This window comes from Lotus japonicus, chromosome 4, assembly GCF_012489685.1.
Source record: "Lotus japonicus ecotype B-129 chromosome 4, LjGifu_v1.2".
Classification (NCBI taxonomy): Eukaryota; Viridiplantae; Streptophyta; class Magnoliopsida; order Fabales; family Fabaceae; genus Lotus; species Lotus japonicus.
In genome coordinates, this window is record NC_080044.1 from 395918 (window position 1) to 415515 (window position 19598).

Genomic DNA, 19598 nt, shown 5'->3' on the forward strand with positions numbered 1-19598 from the left:
GTTTGTATAAGAGCTGATAAGGGCCGTTTAGTGATTATTCAAATAGTGTATCATATTGTTCTTATTTTGCGGGTATGTTGACACACCATCTTTCTTGTGTTAACTTACGGAGAAGATTGCAAGGCAGTTGAGGTTCAGTCAAAGTATCTTGGGTTACCTGCTTTTGTTGGGAGATCAAAATCTCAGGTTTTTAAATTTCATTCAGGAGAGAGTATGGAAGAAACTAAAAGAATGGAAGGAAAAATCACTCTCTATAGCTGGACGGGAGGTGTTAATTAAATCTGTAGCTCAGGCGATCCCCACTTATATGATGAGTTGCTTTTCCTTACCCTTGACTCCTTGAGCTTATGTCATCACATAGAAAGCATGATCTGTAAATTTTGGTAGGGGAAGCAAACAAGGTGAGAGGAAGATACATTGGGTCAAGTGGGACTCTTTATGTCAACCCAAGAAGGATGGAGGGATGGGATTTAGAAGTTTTAAAGCCTTTAATGATGCCCTTCTTGCAAAACAGGGATGGAGGTTATCCACCGAGTAATGTTTCATCCACACCTCTCTTTTGAGGTGGAATGGTGAGAGAGATAGGAAGAAAAGAAAAAGTAAGAGAGAGAAAATATGAGATGTGATAGATAATAAGATGAGAGAGATATAAATAAAAAAGGTGGAAATGAAGTGTTTAAAAAATGAGGTGTGTATATATCATTACTCGTTATCCACCTGCAAGGAATCCTTGGTATATCAATGCTTGAAGGCACGGTATTTTCCAAGGAATAATTTTATTGTTGCACCTGTGGGGAATTTACCAAGTTATACATGGAGGAGTATACAGCAGGCAGCTTGGGTTGTGAGAAAGGGATCTTATTGGCGTATTGGAGATAGCATGGGGGTTCAGATATGGGATGATAATTGGCTGCCTAGTCAACAAGGATTTAGACTTTGGTCACCTAAACCTGATGGGTGTAACCTTTCTCATGTCTTTGAATTAATTGATCATACCACAGGTTCCTGGAAAGGATCTTTAATACAGCAAATTTTCCTTCCTTTTGAGGCTATGCAAATTGAAAGAATTCCTCTAACATTACGGACGTATGAAGATGTTCTGGTTTGGGCTGCAACACCAAAAGTTTCTTCTCCGTCCAATCGGCGTATCACTGTATTAAAAATTGGCAAATGCAGGGTGCTACGTCCTCTTCAACAGTGGTAAGGGATGATGTGCGGCAGCGTCTATGGAGCTTGAAGATCGTCCCTCGGTTCCGCCACTTCTTATGGAGAGTGCTTAAAGGGATTGTCCCGACGAGGCAACGGCTATGGAATAAGGGTGTTCGTTGTCCACTTTTCTGCCCTCGGTTTGATCAAGCTGCGGAGTCCGTTGAACATGCTTTACGTGATTGCCCATGGTCAAGACGGATGTGGTTTGCATCTCCTCTAGGTTTCTCATGGCCTGCGGATCTATCTCAGAGTTTTGGTGAATGGTGCTGCTCTTTGTTGCTTGATGCGCCTCAGGAGGTGGTGGAAATTTTTGCTACAGTTTGCTACTATATATGGAGGGCACGAAACCTCCTGTGCTTTGATGAGAAGGAGAGCTCTGAGATGGGTGTGGTCTCTCTTGCAATGAATACCTTGCACGCATACAAGGAAACGCAGCAGCAGATGGAGACGCACAGTACAGCACCTAGGGACAGATCAAAACAGAAGTGGAATGCGCCTCCGTCTTATTGTGTGAAGGTGAATGTTGACGCTTCTGGATCGGGATCATCATGGGGTTTGGCGGTTGTCATCCGAAATCATTTTGGAAACGCCATAGCTGCTCAACACAGGCCCTTATTGCAGATTTTGTAGCTGAGTATGCAGAATCATGTGCTTTAAATTTGGAGCAGAATTTGCACTTAGTCATGGTTTTCACTCAATTGAAATGGAGTATTGCAAGTTAGTGGTGGATGCTGTTAGGCGACATGATATTCATGGTTCTTATCAGGCTTTTATCTTACAAGACATAACTGATTTATGGGATAATTATTTGTCCACACCTCATCTTTGAGGTGGAAAGAGGTGGAGGATGAGAGAGATAGGAAGAAAAGAAAAAGTAAGAGAGAGAAAGTATAAGATGTGATAGATGATAATAAGAGAGAGATAAAAATAAAAATATGTGAAAATGAAGTGTATAACATATGAGGTATGTATATATCATTACTCCTGATTTATGTGTTAATTTTCAGTATTGTAGTGTTGTTCATGTAAGTAGGACTGCAAATATGGCAGTACATAATTTGTCTAGATTCTCTTTGTCAAATGCCAATAGGGTGTGGGTAGGTGTTACTTCTGTTTGTATTCAGCACTCCGTGCTCCAAGACATTATGTCTCTTTCTGATTAATTAATGAAATGATATGTTGGTTGTCTAAAAAAAAAACTTACGGATTACATTTACCTAAACATTAATAATTGTTTTAAACATATTAATGATAAATCGAAACTAAAAAAGTTCAATGAAATAGTATGATTTTGTTAATTATCAACATGTATTCCGAAGGTTGGCGTAGTGGTTAAGCCTTTATTCCTTAAACAAGTAGTTTGACGTTTGATTCTCAACTCTTTCTGAATTAAAAAAACTCATTAGTCAATTTTATATTGTTTTGCGCGTTGATTGTGGCATAGTAGTCAATAGCGGCGCTATCGCGGCGTCGCGTCGCGTAGCGGCCGCTCCCCGCGATTTTGGGCTAATCGCGTCGCGGAAATGCGTCGCACCGCGAATCGCGGCTCAATCGCGGCCAATAACGCCGCTAACAGATCTGATGGGTAAATGACCCAAAACCCATATTTTTAAACCGTTGGAGTTTTATAGTCAGGGGCAAAACTGGGATTTTGAATGGAATTAGGTCAACTTTATGCTTCCTCTCTTCCTCACTCGTTCATTCACACCGTTTCACTCTTCCTTGCTCGTTTGTTCTGCTTCTTCCCTCACTTCCTTGCTCATTCCACTCCTTCTCCGGCGACAAGCTCTCCGGCGAGAGCTTCTTCTCCGGCGACAGAGGTTAGTTTGTTTTCTTAATTTCTTCCTTCTCTCTCTCTCTCGTTTTCTTCTTCTCTCTTTCCCTCTCTGTTTTTTTCTACTTTTCTCTTCTTTCCCTCTGTTTTTCGTTTTCCTCTTCTTTCCCCTCTTTCTCTTTTGGTTTTGTGTTAACATACTCTGTTTTATTTTGTTTTCCTCTTCTTTCCCCTCTTTCTGTTTCTATTTTTGGTTTTGTGCTCACTTCCTCTTCACTACAATAATGCTCTGTTTTAGTAATGCTCACTCCCTATTCTGATTTCTGACTTCAGTAAGTGCTGCATAGTGCATATCTTATTTCTCTTCTTGACTTCTTCTCCTTTCCTATATGACCAGCCATGGCATCCCCCTCTGAAGTTGAACCAAACAACAGTGAAGTTGTAAACAACTGCAAGCGGTCTGAAAATGGGCTTTACAAGCCTATAGGAGACAACATTGATATAGCATGGCAGTGGAACAACTTGAAGAATCCACATGATAGGAAGAGAGTAACATGTGATTTCTGTGGGGTGACAACTTCAAGAGGAATTACAAGGGCAAAACGTCATCAAATGAAAAAAAAGGGAGATTGTAATTCATGTAGGAAAGTTCCAGAAGAAGTGGTGCTGTTGTTGAAGGAAGCTCTTTCTAAGAAACAAGGGCAACAAGAACACTTGATTGAATTGCATGAAGATGAAGAGGAAGAAGATCAGTTGCAAGAAATTGTGTCAATTAAAAGTGGGAAAAGACCTATAAGTTCAAGTGGGGCTTCCTCTACTGTTCCTAAGAAGCCAAATGTTAAAGGCCCCTTGGATTTACATTTTATGAGAGATCCGGAGACAAGCTTGAAGTTGACAAAATCTAAGAAGCAAACAAGCATGATTGATGCATGTGATAAAGAAGCTAGAGCAAGGACAATCCAATATATTGCTAGATTCTTTATTCGGAATAGCATTCCATTCAATGTTGTGCGAACAAAGAGCTTCAAGTTGATGCTTGAGGCCGTTGGAAACTATGGCCCTCACTTGAAAGCTCAAAGCTACCATGAGATGAGAGTTCCCCTCCTAAAAAAGGAGTTGGAATACACCGAAAACTTGATGAAGAAAAATGTGGAAGAGAGAGGAAAGTATGGTTGCTCGATTATGTCCGATGCTTGGACGGATAGGAAGCAAAGGACTTTGATAAATTTTCTAGTGAATAGCCCAGCTGGATCTATGTTTGTTAGGAGTGTTGATGGATCTTCATACATGAAGACCGGAGAAAAGTTATTCACTCTTTTGGACAACCTTGTTGAGGAGATTGGTGAGAAGAATGTTGTGCAAGTGGTGACCGACAACATAAGCAATTATGTATTGGCCGGTATGTGACGTTAACTATTACTTCGTTAATTACTTTGTTAGTTTGTTAGTGATAATGTGTTGCTCTTGCTCATTTCAATTTTTTAATTTGGAATTGGGTCTTAGGTAAAATTCTACAAGCTAAGAGGAAGCACTTATTTTGGACTCCATGTGCTGCCCATTGCATTGATTTGATCTTAGAAGACATTGTCAAGCTTAAAAGAGTTCAAGAGACCATCAAAAGGGGTATAAGTCTTGTTGGCTTTTTCTATAATCACACTTTGGCATTGAACATCATGAGAAAGTACACCAACAAATCAGAATTGGTTAGACATGGAGTTACAAGATTTGCCACCACATTTCTCACTTTGCGAAGGTTGTACACTCAAAGAAACAACCTTAGAAAGATGTTCACTTCCGATGATTGGACAAAGACTACCTTGGCTAAAGTCACTAAGGGGAAAGGGGCAACAAATGTGGTTCTCATGAACACATTTTGGAATGACGTTGCTTATTGTCTTAGGTCTATGAGGCCATTGGTGGGTGTCCTAAGGCTTGTTGATAATGAAAGGAAGCCGGCAATGGGTTACATATATGAAGCTATGGATAGGGCTAAGGAGGCTATTAAAAGTGGTTTTAAAGGAAATGAAAGCAAGTACAAGGAGATTTGGGCAATAATTGATAATAGGTGGGAATGTCAACTTCACCATCCATTGCATGCTACGGGACATTTTCTGAATCCAGAATACTTTTATGATAATCCGGATATGGATCGTAATCTAGAAATCATGGATGGTGTCTACAAATGTATTGATGTACTTAGTGAGAATAATGAAGTGAATGATAAAGTTGTGCTTGAATTGGCTGAGTATAAGGTGGCTGGAGGCTTCTTTGGAAAGAAACAAGTCGTAAGAGCAAGGAAAACAATGTCTCCTGGTAAGTGAGAATCATGCTCCTTATTTAGATTAAATCTTCAAGCATCATGAACTAACTTATGTTGCATTATCATTGTAGCTGAGTGGTGGAGGTCCTTTGGACAAAGTACTCCTCATTTGACGACACTTGCTATTAAAGTGCTAAGCTTGACGTGCAGTTCATCCGGTTGTGAGCGAAACTGGAGTATCTTTGAGCATGTAAGTTAATACTCTATTTATTTATTTTTATAAAGTATTAGTTTAGACTTTAGAGTTTCATAAAATAATTATGAAACTAACATTTATTTTATATTATAATATAGATTCACTCAAAGAAGAGGAGTCGTCTTGAGCATCAAAAGTTGCAAGATTTAGTCGTGATGCCATTGACCCCATTGTCCTAGATGGCATTGATGATAGTAATGAGTGGTTGTTGGGAGAAATGGGTGGAGATGGAGAAGAACATGCTGAAAATGATTTGGTTTTTGAAGATGATGACTTAACTTTGGGAGATGTTGCCAATGCAGGAGGTGTTGATGAGCCCTTGACATATACTAGGAGGACATCAAAAAGGGGAATTGATGCTGCCACTACATCTTCTACTACTAGGTCTAGGCCTTCAACTTCAACCACTAGAGGCCGAGGGAGGGGACAAAGAAGAGGCAAGGGAGCGGTGATAGAAGAAGTTGATTTGGAAAGTGAAGAGGAAAGTGAAGAGGAAGAGGAGGTGGGGGAAGAAATCTACCACACGGACACAAGTGAAAGTGACAATGAAGAGGATCCCGAGCTAGAAGAAGATGATGATTGATGATTTCTTATGTAGCCAGGAGTCTAGTAACTCTTATTTTAAATTTCAATGTTGTTGTTTCATGTTTTAAATCTTGGAGGCTTGAACTTCTTTAGTTTTTAAACCTTACGACTATTAGGTATTATGAATGTTATGAATTTTAAGTAATATTTGTCATGTTTTAGTATTTATATGTATATTGAATTAAACTGTTATTTATATTTAAAAAAAATCAAAATAGCGGTTATCCCGCTATCCGCTATCCCACTTTTGGGGCCGGCCGCTATCCAGGATTCACTAATATGGATTGTGGTATAACACTATTGTGACAGTTATACCTTGATCAAGACTATCTCTTGAAGCAATTTTAGTGATAAATTATTTGAAATAAGTAACGTATTGGAATCGGAATTGGTGTGTCGTGAAGGGGGAAAGTACGAGCTTTAATTGCTGGTGGGCCTGTGGTAGAGGAAGGACATGTGGCAAGTTTATGCCAAGTGCCAAGTGCCAAGTCCACTCCCCTTACTAGTAATAGAACGAACAAAGCACATGTGGATGGATATGGTTCCTTAATTCTGAACCTCTCTTGTAAGTTGAGTTTAGGGATGGCACCCGCGAGGGGCGGGGGCGGGGAGTGCCTCCCCCGTCCCCATCCCCGCGTCTCTTTCATGTCCCCATCCCCACTCCCCATCCCCGTGGCGGGGTGAATTTTCTCCCCATCCCCAATCCCCACCTCCCCACGGGTCCCCGCAGATCCCCATGGGGACCATTAACACAACATTAAAAATAAAATAAAACTAAATTAAATATAAAAATACTTAAATTTCCACGTGGACTACAAATAGTTAAATATGAAAATCACAAATGAGAATGAAACATGTCAAGTTCTATGAAAATATATAATGAAGTTCAAATAACATTTAATTTACTATTAAGGGTATTATGGTATTATTGATTTTTTACCTATGTATACAGGGCGGGGATTCCGCGGGGCGGGAAGGGTGATCCCCACCCCCATCCCCAAATTTATCTCGGGGGAATTTTTGTCCCCATCCCCATCTCCACAGGGAAAAATTCCCCAAGATCGGGGCCCCAAACGGGACAGTCCCCACGAGGATCCCCATATGCAGGTAGAAATTGCCATCCCTAGTTGAGTTTAATTGTTTGATTTGAACTAGTAGTGAATTCCATTAACTAGTTGGGTTAAGGGTAGGTGCACTACTCTCTCCCTCCCCCAATGCCATTGACATTAACTAAACCATAATAAAAAAATCTCCTTGTGTCCATATTCAATTATATTCTTTTCACTCTTATAATGAAATACAAATTAATTAAACCATTTGTTAGCACAATATATATATCAAACAATGTAAATGTATGTATATTTTGCAAAGTATTAGTAGAAGAAAGGGAAAGGGAAGCGACGTCGTATAGAAGAGAAACCTCAGTTGGTCCGCTGAATTGATGATAGACAGCCACCTGTTCCTGTGTTGTGGCCGGCGTGACCTGTCTCCCTCATTCTATTCAGTATTCACTCAGTACTCCACCATATTTTTCATGTCTTTCGATGAAACCTATGCGATTCATTTTCCTTCCTTTTATTCTTCTCTGAACTGCATTAAGCAAAACCAAGCGCATGTAAATAGTGATGGCTCCCAATCCTTATCCCATGAATCCCATGAATCTGAATCTCAATTCCAACAAGTCACCCTCCTCCACGGCCACCACCACCATACCACCATCCTCTCAGGAGATTCTCGTCCGCGAAACGCTGCGTATCAGCGCCAATTTGGCCTCCCCGCTCCTCGAACCCACCACCAGGTTGATTTGCTGCGAGGAAATCGACGGCCGCCGCTGGGACTATCTCGCTGAGACTGATTCCTCCGGCCAATTCAAGAAGAATTCATTTCGCTCTCTCACCTTGCAAACCCCTCAACCTCCAATCGATGTTAGTTAGTTAGTTAGTTAGTTAGTTTCCATAAATAAATAGGAATTGAATTTCGCATCACAACATGTTGATGAATTGAATGAATGTATGCAGGGACTGATTTCATTCGTGAGATCCTATGTTGTTCCTGAAGGTTTCCCTGACAGTGTTACCCCTTCGTACGTGCCGTACATGACATGGAGGGCATTAAAACACTTCTTCGGTGGAGCAATGGGCGTTTTCACTACTCAAACCCTTTTGACTTCAGTTGGCGTCTCTAGAAACACAGCCACTCCTGGTGCTGTAGCTATCAACTGGATTCTCAAGGATGGTGCTGGTCGTGTGGGAAAGATGCTTTTTGCACGCCAAGGAAAAAAATTTGATTATGATCTCAAACAGGTACTACTAATTTACTTTTTTCTGTTACAAATTCCCACAATTGCTGTCTCTAAGTTATTCTTTACAGCTGCGCTTTGCAGGTGATCTTCTCATGGAGCTGGGTGCCGGAGTGGAACTGGCAACTGCTGCAGTGCCACATCTATTTCTTCCTTTGGCTTGTGCTGCTAATGTAGCAAAGGTTTGATTACTTTTTTCTGCTGACTCATTCGATTCAGTTTCATGTCTGCTCAGCAATGCTTATTTGTTTATTTCTGCTCATAGAATGTTGCTGCTGTCACATCAACATCCACTCGGACACCAATTTACAAAGCCTTTGCTAAAGGAGAAAACATAGGGGATGTCACTGCAAAAGGAGAATGTGTTGGCAATATAGCGGACCTGGTATGTTTATGAACTTCAATAACAATTATTAACTGTAATGTTTGGTAAATTTTGGATAGTGCCAGTTTAATTAAAAAATTTAGGATTGTTTCAGAAAATTCAAACAAGGAACAATAATAGTTCTGAAAGAAAGATTCTCACGTTGTCTGCCAAATGAAACAATGAAAAGAAGAAAATTAATCTAAACTTTGTACCTGGGTTTCCTTGGGTATAAACATGTTTTGATTGCATCACATGTCAGTATTATAGTATGACACTAAAGCCACTTGATCTGTAAGCCTATGCTTTCTAAATGCCAGCACTTCTCATGTCCCTAATATATCTCCAAGCTTACTTTTTTTTTAAACCTTTAGAATCGTATCATCCATGTTAGTAAGCTTTAGTTTGTTTTTTCTGCCCCTTTTGATGAAATGAAATGCTGAATCTCTTCCCTAATTTGCAGTTAGGAACTGGTTTGAGCATATGGATTTCCAAAAGGAATCCGTCGCTTGTCACCACGTTTTCCCTCCTTTCATGTGGATATATCCTTAGTTCTTATAGAGAGGTTTGGTTTTGTATTTCTAACCTTGATGCTTATATAGCTGTACTTCCAATCTTGTGGTTGTGTCACTAAAGCTTATTTATTGCATTAATAGGTAAAGTCTGTGGTTTTGCATACACTTAACTCAGCAAGATTCAGTGTGGCAGTAGAGGCCTTCCTGAAGACAGGTATCTTAACAGTGCTGTAGATGTCCTAGCATCTGACGTGCCAACACAATAAATAAATAAAAGAGATAATGAAGTGATTGTGTATCTTTTTGACATATCAGATAGTCAATCCATGCTACTCGTATCGATCAATCTGTTTTCTCTTGTATAGTCATTTTCGTATATACAAGCAATTGGTTTGATATACTATTCCACCTTCACTCATATTTTAAATAAACTAATCCATTTCAGGACGAGTTCCCACTTTGCAGGAGGGCAATATGAATGAGAATATATTCAGTTTTCCCTGGAAAGATAGGCCTGTTGTTCTAGGTAAATCAATGGACTGAAAGGTTTTTAGATGTCAACTGCAGCCAATGTCTCGAAAATTAAAACTGAAGTTTTCCTTTTAAATGTTTCTATAGGATCAAGAATCAAGGAGGCATTCCGAGACCCTAGTGCATATGTTGCCATAGAGCCCCTGTTCGATGTATGTCTTTTTTGAGAGATTAAAAATTAACTTATTGTTATATTTATTTCTGGATTGGTGATGCTATATAATACAATTATTCTGTTCTCTTATATTGGTAACAGAAGGAGAGGTATATTGTGACATATGACCCTTCAAAATATAAGGTCTATGCTGTGCTGAAGGCTCAGGCGAAGTCAGACGATATTCTAAAAGCAGCATTCCACGTGAGATATATTGCTTTATTACAAATTTATTTGAAGAGCTGGGGAATTCTTAATTTGAAAAATACTTAAAAGTTTAAATAACCTTATTCTGCAGGCTCACGTGCTCTTGAGTTTCATAAAATCATCGAATGAAAATAAGGTCTCATCTCAGAAGCAAAGGGAGGATCTTAACTCAAATGTGATGCTCACAGTTGCTGATCTTGAGGCTTGTATTGCTGATTCTTGCAAGGTCGTGGCAAATTCTTATGGGCTTTTCAAGAATAAAGCTAAGGAGCAGGTAAATGGAGCAAAATTATCTGTTTGTTCAGCATCATATCATGTTTACTCTGCATTATTTGTGTACCTGGTTTTGCATGCTATCTTTGAAATGTAATTGTTAGTATTGAGGTCTTAAATTTTTGGACATGTGGATGGCCTTCTGTTTGTCCATCCTAGTCAACGGGATTTTTGTTTCTTCTGGGTCATGGGGTAGGAAGAGGTACTACTACTAATTCAGTTTCTCGCAAGTGTTTCTATCCCATAATTTGAGCTTGGTCATCTAAGCCCTTGGCTTGTTACTGATGCCCTGCTTTGGGTGAGTATACCTCGAGCATTGCACTGGTTTGTGTAATTCCCAAAGGTACTGAAGGAAGGATTTCTTTTGAAGTTTTTAAAATAGGGTAAAACTTAAGTATAGTACCATTGGTGCTGTTGGTACTGTTCTTCAATCAAAAAATGACACCTGGAATTGCACTTAATTTGTTTTGGCTCCATATCCTGGAATCTGCAAACACATCTTCCTTGATCCTTCCCTCTTCCTCCAACCTCTCCAACCTTCCATCTCCCTACCACACCGCACAACATGCCTTTCCTTAAGCCCGCAGATGTCAATTGAAGTGCTTGTCCCAGACATTAAGACATGGACGACCATGGAAAGAGCACGAGCTCTTAAATTTTAGCAGCCTTGACACCGCCATGGTGGATTACAGAACCAATTTTGCAAGATCACCCTACTTGATTGCAATTTCTTCATATGAAAGCCCTCTGTTCTTTTTGACACCGCCATAATTTTTTTTGTTGAGATTCCAGATATTTACTTCTTCACACAAATGTTTCTTCAATCCCTAATATTGTCACTCTAGAGCCTGAGAAGATAAGTTTCATACCCTCTTTCATAGGTTTATGGCACTGGATTCCCAATGTTCTTGTCTTTAAAAATGAAGAAAAAGCCATCACAAGTTAAAAGAGAGGAGATATACTCTAATTTTCGGTGGAAACATGGTTACAGAGAAAAAGGACAAAGGAGTTCGTGTGGGAGAAAAGAATTGATTTGAAAACTCAATAGTGTAGGGGTTAATAAGGCCAGGTGTCGTTTTATGATTGAAGAACAGTACCAACAGCACAAATGGTAGTGCACTTAAGTTTTTCCCTTTAAAATAAAGCTGTTGGCTTAGAATTTGGTTAATGCTAATCTTCATCCTGTACTTTATAATTACATAGTTACAATAGAGATAGCTAGCATGTTTGGAAAAACACTCTTACAATTTATTCTAAAGTTAGAATTAATTTTGATGAGAAATGTACGTGAATAGCTTACGGGTGTCAGCGTTGATTATGAGAAAAAATACGTTTATCCAAACATGCTAACATCTAGAAACACTTCTACTTTTGTGGTGGAAGATCGCCACCTTGATAATGTAAACTGTAACCAATCGTATTGTAAATTGTTAATAATAGACATTTTAGGGTCCATTTCCACGGTCAACATCAAGTTATGAGATTTTATTTTATTTGTGTATGTTTGTTAAATCATTGCAAAAGCCAAATACATGTAATCTATATAGTTATGAAATTCATATAACAAAAATGTATGACACTTTTTTTTTGTTACAAAAGGAAAATTAAAATTGTAAAATGTATGTCACTTTGTGCACAAGTATATTTCTCTCTTCATATCTCTATATCATGTCAACCACCACTTCTCTTTGTTCTTATCCTTTTTCTTTCATTGTTGTACTAGTTTTGTACAGAGGTATTGTACAAAGATAATTTATCTATAATCTATTTGCTTGTAGGGTTGGGCTATGTCAGAATCACTTTTAAATCCTGGTCGAGCTAGGCTGTGTCAACTTGATAATAGATGATGATATCATCATATTCTTAGCTGGGTGCTGTCGGGTTTTGAGTACCAAAGTTCTTGGGACTGCTTAAGATGATAAACGAGTCAGACAATCACCACTGTGCAAGGAGGACTTGCAATGCTCAAGGGGAATAATGCTATTGTCATCCTTGATCCTCAGTTCCTCACAAGATCCATCATCCATGTGAACTTTGGCAGGATGTATGCATGAATGGCAACTTTTAACAGTGAGGGTTGATTTAGTTATAGGAGTGAGTTGTAAGCATGTCCGTGTATTATATTACTATATAGATTCCAATGCTCTTGAATGTTTTTACCCCATGTCTTGCTCCATTCTTTGTTTTCTTCCTGTTTTTGTTCTGTGTTCTCTTTTGGCTCTGGGGGGGCTAGGATTGCTGTCTTATAAGTTTTTCAGTTTCAATTTTGCAGCCGATTTCTCAGTTGTACATGTACAAAGTACAAACCATAAAAAGATTGAGATACAATCTTCATGTTGCATACTTGTCGTTTTATTTGACCAATAAGTTAATAAAGTTTGGATTTTAAGTATTTTCATTCCAATTTTGTATTTTCACGAAGCAGGATGATTTTCTTTTTGTAAATTTGATTTTGATTAAAACGTAAAATGAAGTGAAACTATATCAGAAAGCCTACACGTAAAATGTGACCTGAATATAATTATATAATTATGTTTAATAAATAATTATTTAGAAGAGTATATACTTTATATTGTTTCATAAGAAAATTTAGATTTTGGTTTATAGGGTGGCTGTTAGGGTGCAAGTGTACACTAGGTCTTGCACCATACAAGAGCAAATTTTACATATTATAACGGGTAAAGTAACCTGCTTAGAAAAAAAATAAAAAAGTCATATTACAAAATTATCCTTCTATTCTTCCCCTCTTCCACCTTTGTCCTCCACCGCACACCCCTCTTCCCCCTCCCCACCTATCTCCGGTCTCCCTCACCCACCATACGCATCCCAAAAACCCAGATAGAGCTGTTGCAGTCATGATATACCGATGACATCTCTTTCCCATCGCCGGCAACAATCGACGCCAGTCACCGCACTCTCTACGATCTGTCCCAAACCTGTATTATCACTTCTCTCTCACTTTCTTGTCCCTTCTGCGGCGCTGCTTCATGCTGCCGTCGCCGTCTCCGACCAACCACCACGTGTCCCTTCACCGATCTGGTCTCCAGCTCCACATGCAGAGTCCCATTCGTTTACATTCAGAGAAAATGGAGTACAGATCTCGAGAGTTGGAGAGGGATCTTGAGAGGGAGAAAGACGGAGGTGAGCCCCCTGGTCACGACACTCCCTGGTGATTCGATGGCGGTGAAGTGCGAAGAGGTCGCGGCGAGGAAAGAGATCGCGATAGAGGGAGGTTCCACAGCGAGGGTGCTCCGGCCCTGGACATTGCGAGATGGTGGCGGACGCAAAAACGAAGAACAACGACAAGGCTAGATGGAAACGCTGGACAAGAGGACAACGATGCCTTCTGAGTGGGCGACGCAAATTCCGGGGGAGATGAGCCAGCGGAGATGGGCCTGGAGGGAGAAAGAAGAAAGTAGCAGAGGAAGAAGAATGGCTCAGAGGGCTTTTGTGTCATTTACATATTTTATTTTAAATATAATTAAAAACTATTCTACCAGATAACCCAGTTACCCATTAGCCTCAGTGACAGGTGTTGTAATGCTATTGGCTCTCAAAGGTATGGCACCGGTGCAAACCTAATGCGTATTGCACCTTATATTCCATCGGTTTATAGTCCATCTCTCAGCTACTTCACTTGGATTTTGGATTGGAGGTTTTGTTGATTCAAGCGTTGGTTCAAGCATTTAGAAGCCGTATAAATTGACTAAAGGTGTGATAATCCTTAATAAAGATAATCATTATATCTCTTAAGCTAATTTTTTTTGGTAGAGTTAGGTCATTTAAATTTTAATATGATATTAAAGTCTATCCTTAATCTATTTAGTGAATATCACCCGTATATGAGTCACCCGTAAATATGTTTAACTAATAATCTTTTGGCTTAGAGTAAGACCTTTCAAATTATAATAATCAATTTCTATTTTGAGAGACTCCTCCTTCTACTGTGTATACTATTTTCGCTTTTGATAGCACAGTTAGTTTAGGAATTATTTTTGTTTTTACTTTATTTCTGTTTCTGATTAGTAGTATTTAAATCTTTTACACCGAAAAAAGAAAACATTTCTGTTATATAAATATTAAAAGCTAAAAAAGAAGATATGAAAGCGAAATGTATAATGTGTACTATCAATATGAAAGTAATTTCTTGTTTCCACGCAATTTTTATTTAGATAAGTAATTTGTCACAAAAAATGTGGAGGCAGAGACCTCAATGAAAATAATAATTGTGCATTTAGAATTCCAATGAAGTATTAATTCATGTTTTTCTAAATAATGCCCTTATAAGAAAAATAAATGATGAGAAATAATAGTACATTTTAAAGGATAAAATAGGAAAATATAAATTATGTATTTAAAAGTTAACAAAATTGATTGCATTTTTTAATATATGTATCTTCTCTAAGTGAACACTTATATTAAAATGGAGAAAGTATTAGTTAGTTTTCATTGAAAATGTTTGTCGTAAATTATTTTAGTCTTCCAAAAAATTCCTAAATTGAACATTAAAATTAACACCCTCAATTGATCTAAACACGTTATAAGGCAGAACTGGTATTTCACCACCCCAAATTTACCATACAAATGTGTCATCTTTTAAGATGTCATTTCATTGTCAGCACTTGCACGATTTTAAATATGGCTCAGAAGATCATGCTTCCAAATTCACAAGGTCTCTTAAATGTGTCGTGGTGGGTAGGAAAGTTTTCATTTTGTAAAAACTGTTTTAAAATTTTAACGTTCTGACAAGAATTTTCATTTCTCGATCGTGAATAGTGAACAATGAATCCAACACAAAGCAAATGGGAAAAACTGAAAAGTCACAGCTTCACAAGAATCCCCTCATTTTCCCCTATGCACTCTCCAGGTAATGGAGGGGCTCACACATGGTAGCTCTAACATCATTGGCAGCATTTATGACATTTTAACTTGTGAAACTCTGTAGTCACAAAGTGTAAAATTTTAACAGCCATCCCAAAATTTAAGTAGAAAAGTTCAAAGAATTTTTATTGAAATTGAAAGTTGTTTTATTTTCAACAAGACTGAAAGAAAAATGAATAAAGTCAATACGCTTGTGATAGTCTAATGCAATGTTCTCAGCTAAAAACTAAGAACTGAGTTCTGAGTTCTTAACCACTGGAGGGAATGACGTGGAATTCATAATTCTTCTAAATTCTTAGAGTATCTTCAATGGAAGTGTCACTTATCTAAGACACTTGAAAATGAGCGTCTCACACTATTGGAGCAAATGAGATCTTCATGCTGTAAAAAAATTAGTGTATGCAGCAAGACACTATGTCTCTTCAAATTGTGCACAAAAAACAAAAAAGTTATTATTATTATACTGAAGAAAAAGTGGTTTGGTGTTGATTGTGAGATCTACTAGAGAAACTTTTAAGAGTTGTTGGGTTGAAATAAACAAGTAATAAAGTGGTTTAGATGATGTGAAACTATGAAGAATTGTAAAAAATAATATAAAATGAAGTGTAGACACTTTAGTGAAGGTGATGAATAAAAATGCTCTTAGAACATCTTAAATGTTACTCCCTCCGTTCATTTTTAAGTGTCGTTTTAGCATAAAGCTCTCCAACCAAGATAGTGGGTTATTATAGTTGTTTTTCCCATTATACCCTCTCACATCCCAATCATAAAGTCATAAATCTCTCCAACCAAGATAGTGGATTGTTAGTTTTTTTTTCCACTCTCTCATATCATTAAACCACCTATTACTCTCACCCAATCATAAAGTCAAAAAGGTCTTCATACTTATTAAGAAAGAAGAATTTTATGGAAAATGTGAAGTGGAGTTATTAAAAAAGTAAGGGTATAATTGACAAAATGGAACCTAAAACATCAAAACGACAGTTAAATAGGAACAAAAAAAAATGTTCTAAAACGACACTTAAAAAGGAACGGAGGGAGTAGTTCTTAGCTCTTATCATTATTCATGTGGGCACGTACGACCAAATGTGCTTAAACAACTCTTTATAGATTTTACTCCAATCATGAGTTCTTAGTTCTTAGCACTATTCATCCGGTCCAACAATACCATTATATTAATATTTTTTTATTTTCATATATTTTGATTTAAATTTAAATGTTAATTCAATATTTAAATTAATGAGAGAGAAAAAAAGTATTTTTTTATGCTAAGAACTCAAAAAGTAAGACTTCTTATTTTTAAGAACTAAAAACTCCACGTCATCTCCTCCAATGCAAGGTTCTTAGTTCTTATTTTTGAGTTAAGAACTAAGAACTGAGTTCTTAACCACTAGAGGGGATGACGTGAAGTTCTTAGTTCTTAAAAATAAGAACTAAGTTCTTATATAAGAAGTTTTATTTTTTGAGTTCTTAGCATAAAAATTTAATTTTTTTTTCTCTCATTCATTTAATTTAAGTATTGAATTAGCATTTCAATTTAAATCAAAATATAGTGCTAAGAACAAAGAACTAAATGCAACTCCAACGCTGGGCTCTTAGCCCAGCTGGAGGTTTTAAGAGCCGACTCTTATTTTTTGTCTGCGTTGGAGTTGGCCTTCAGGCTCTTAGCTACAGTGCAGGGTCTCTTGTGCAAGAGCCCCTACTATATGTACTCTTAGATTAAAAAATTATTATTTTCTCTCACATCCATCAACAAGAAAACAAGGGAACAATAACATAATGAGAAAAGAAGATGATTAGAGACAGTAATTTTACCATTAACAACCAAAAATCAACATTTCATTACATAAAGGAAGAAAAATTTTCAAAGATCAAATTTTTACAATGAAAAAAAAAAAACTAGCACAACTTCGATTTGAGGTCTTCTGTTCTTGCATGTCACCGATCTACTACTGGAACTTTCGATCTGGACTGCTATTACTTTGCATGTGCAAAAAGGAGCTCCCTTTCCTCTGATCTGGTGGAAAAGGGGCCACCTTTGCTCCAATTTGGTGGTGGTTAGTCGATTTGGGGGCTTTTGGTGGCGGTGAGGTTGTTTTGTTATGGGTAAGTGGCGGTGAGGTGGGTTTTGGTTGCGGTGGTGGGTGCTTGGTGGTGGTGGTGGGTGTTTGGTGGTGGTGGTGGCCGATTGGGAGAGGTTTAGAGGAAGAGAGAAGAAGAGAGGATGAAGAAGAAGAAAGGAAGAAAGAAGGAAGGAGAGGACAGCTACGGTTGAGTGGAGATGAGGTGACGTTTGGCTTTTATAGGGGGTGACCTGCTGAGCAGGTCATCCAGTCGTTGGAGCCCCTTGTTGACTGGCTAGAGCCGGTTTTGTGGCCATTTGGGCCTTTTTTGATCGGCCGGACTGATTTTTTCATCTTTGGACCCCTTTAACTAGCCCAATTTTTTTTTTTGAACTTTCAGCCCAAACATTAATTTTAATTATAGTATTAGGAAATTTAAAGAAAATAATTAAATTTAATTATAGTATTGATTTAGTATTAAATTTTAAATCTGAATTTGGTGTAAATAAATATTATAAATAAATGTTGTATGGTGGGACACGGGTGGAACCCTTGTAATAGTAATTTAAGAGCTCATGCATTGGAGCAAAGAGCAAAATTTACTTCAGGTCTTAAGTCTGATGTGGCAGTACAAGTCCACACGAATAGTGCAGAATAATGTTTAAGAGTTCGGGTGCATTGTAGTTGCTCTAAGAACTCATGGTTGGAGCAAAATATGCAAATAGTTGCTTAAGCACATGTGGTAGTATGAGCCCACATGAATAATGCTAAGAACTAAGAATTAACAACTAGCATTGAAGATGCTATAAGGAGTTTTACTTTTTGAGTTCTTAGCAAAGAAAATTAATTTTTTTTTCTCTCACATTCATCAACTAACTGATTTAATTTAAATATTGAATTAGCTTTTAAATTTAATTCAAAAATATATGAAAATAAAAAATATTAATATAATGGTATTGAAGCAAAATCTGTAAATAGTTGCTTAATCACATGTGGGAGTACGGGTCCACATGAATAGTACTAAGAACTAAGAATCTAGCATTAGAGATACTCTAATATGAAGATTTTCCAGAGTTTTAATGCATCTTATGGTCTAACTGCATAACACGTAGAACAACTGACATGCAGTTGTTATAGCTTAAGCAGATGTTTTAAATTTTCTATAAATATAACTGTGTTAAATACTTGATAGAGAGAACTTTAAGGCCATAGAAATTCTACTCAACTCGAATATAATTGCATTAGTTAAGAGCTTTAAGTGATAATGATTAGTTAAGAAAACAAATTTCTCTCCATTGAACCCTTCTTTATGTTGGTGCACTTAGTAATGTTGAGAATTTGAAGTGAGTTGGAGTTTCATATGCTTAAAAACGGTGAGGTGAGCATAATATAAAGATGTGAGACATAAGTCAACTGTCTTAAGATTTTGGGTAAAAATATAGCGTAAATATCCTTTTGTGGTCTTCAATATTCTCATCAGTACATGTTCTCTTGTTTTGGACTTTCATTATAGTATTTAACCGTATCTATTGTGACTCACCTCCATTTCTTGAGAACTTAACTGATACACAAGGTTCGTGCTAAGGTTTGTTGAACACACTAATATAAAGATGTGACACATAAATTTAATGTCTAAAAAATTTGGGTAAAAATATAGCGTACTTATCTTTGTGTGGTCTTCAATGTTCTCATTAGTACATTTTTTTTTATAAGCAGTTCTCATTAGTACATGTTCTCATTAGTACATTTTTTGTGGTCTTCAATGTTCTCATTAGTACATGTTTTTTTGCTTTGGGCTCTCAATATAGATTTAAGCATATCTATTGTGACTCACCTCCATTTCTTGAGAACTTAACTAATGCACAAGGTTTGCGCTAAGGTTTTGTTAACCACACTATTTGGAGACACACTCTTTTGTCCCCGTGTGGTAAAAGACCTTTAACTATGGTCTTAACACCCACGATTTTGTCCGCAATTGCCACGACAACCACAATTTAAAATCAATCATATTCATGAGTCCTTTGTCTATGTCTTATTCCATGTTCCAATAAATAAAATTATGTCATGTTAATTAAAAAAATACATGTATATGTCTTTTGTAACTTTACATGAATGTTTTTTTAGTTAACATGACACAATATCATTAGTGAAACAAGAAAAGAGACACAATTTGGAGATAAATGATCTTAATCTGAACAATTAACCGTAACATTAATTTTCGTATATC

General features: G+C 37.4%; 3 protein-coding genes across 3 annotated transcripts; all 3 read left to right on the forward strand.

The window, feature by feature from the left end:
* Window positions 1–1170: 1170 nt before the first annotated feature.
* LOC130710561 (putative ribonuclease H protein At1g65750) lies at window positions 1171–1839 on the forward strand. The gene has a single exon (XM_057559871.1). The coding sequence runs from the start codon at window positions 1171–1173 to the stop codon at window positions 1837–1839; it is 669 nt and encodes a 222-aa protein (XP_057415854.1).
* A 1543-nt stretch (window positions 1840–3382) lies between these two features.
* On the forward strand, window positions 3383–6082 carry LOC130710562 (uncharacterized). Its single transcript, XM_057559872.1, has 3 exons — window positions 3383–4382; window positions 4487–5296; window positions 5679–6082. Exons 1-3 carry the CDS (start codon window positions 3383–3385, stop codon window positions 6080–6082), a joined length of 2214 nt encoding a protein of 737 aa, XP_057415855.1.
* Window positions 6083–7463: 1381 nt separating this feature from the next.
* LOC130711913 (protein root UVB sensitive 6) lies at window positions 7464–12819 on the forward strand. The gene is made up of 11 exons (XM_057561695.1): window positions 7464–8009; window positions 8103–8387; window positions 8455–8565; window positions 8649–8768; window positions 9211–9312; window positions 9404–9476; window positions 9708–9788; window positions 9881–9945; window positions 10050–10151; window positions 10246–10428; window positions 12206–12819. The coding sequence occupies exons 1-11, from the start codon at window positions 7710–7712 to the stop codon at window positions 12272–12274; spliced, it is 1491 nt and encodes a 496-aa protein (XP_057417678.1). The 5' UTR covers window positions 7464–7709; the 3' UTR covers window positions 12275–12819.
* Window positions 12820–19598: the final 6779 nt, after the last annotated feature.

What these genes read in the sequence shown, in the direction of transcription:
- LOC130710561 (XM_057559871.1), top strand. Translation starts at nt 1,171, where the DNA reads ATGCAGGGTGCTACGTCCTCTTCAACAGTGGTAAGGGATGATGTGCGG.
- LOC130710562 (XM_057559872.1), top strand. Translation starts at nt 3,383, where the DNA reads ATGGCATCCCCCTCTGAAGTTGAACCAAACAACAGTGAAGTTGTAAAC. An exon ending in AAGCAATTATGTATTGGCCG is followed by an intron (nt 4,383 to 4,486) that starts GTATGTGACGTT and finishes ATTGGGTCTTAG; the next exon opens with GTAAAATTCTACAAGCTAAG. An exon ending in AAGGAAAACAATGTCTCCTG is followed by an intron (nt 5,297 to 5,678) that starts GTAAGTGAGAAT and finishes CCATTGTCCTAG; the next exon opens with ATGGCATTGATGATAGTAAT.
- LOC130711913 (XM_057561695.1), top strand. Translation starts at nt 7,710, where the DNA reads ATGGCTCCCAATCCTTATCCCATGAATCCCATGAATCTGAATCTCAAT. An exon ending in TTGGCAATATAGCGGACCTG is followed by an intron (nt 8,769 to 9,210) that starts GTATGTTTATGA and finishes CCTAATTTGCAG; the next exon opens with TTAGGAACTGGTTTGAGCAT. An exon ending in TCCTTAGTTCTTATAGAGAG is followed by an intron (nt 9,313 to 9,403) that starts GTTTGGTTTTGT and finishes TTGCATTAATAG; the next exon opens with GTAAAGTCTGTGGTTTTGCA.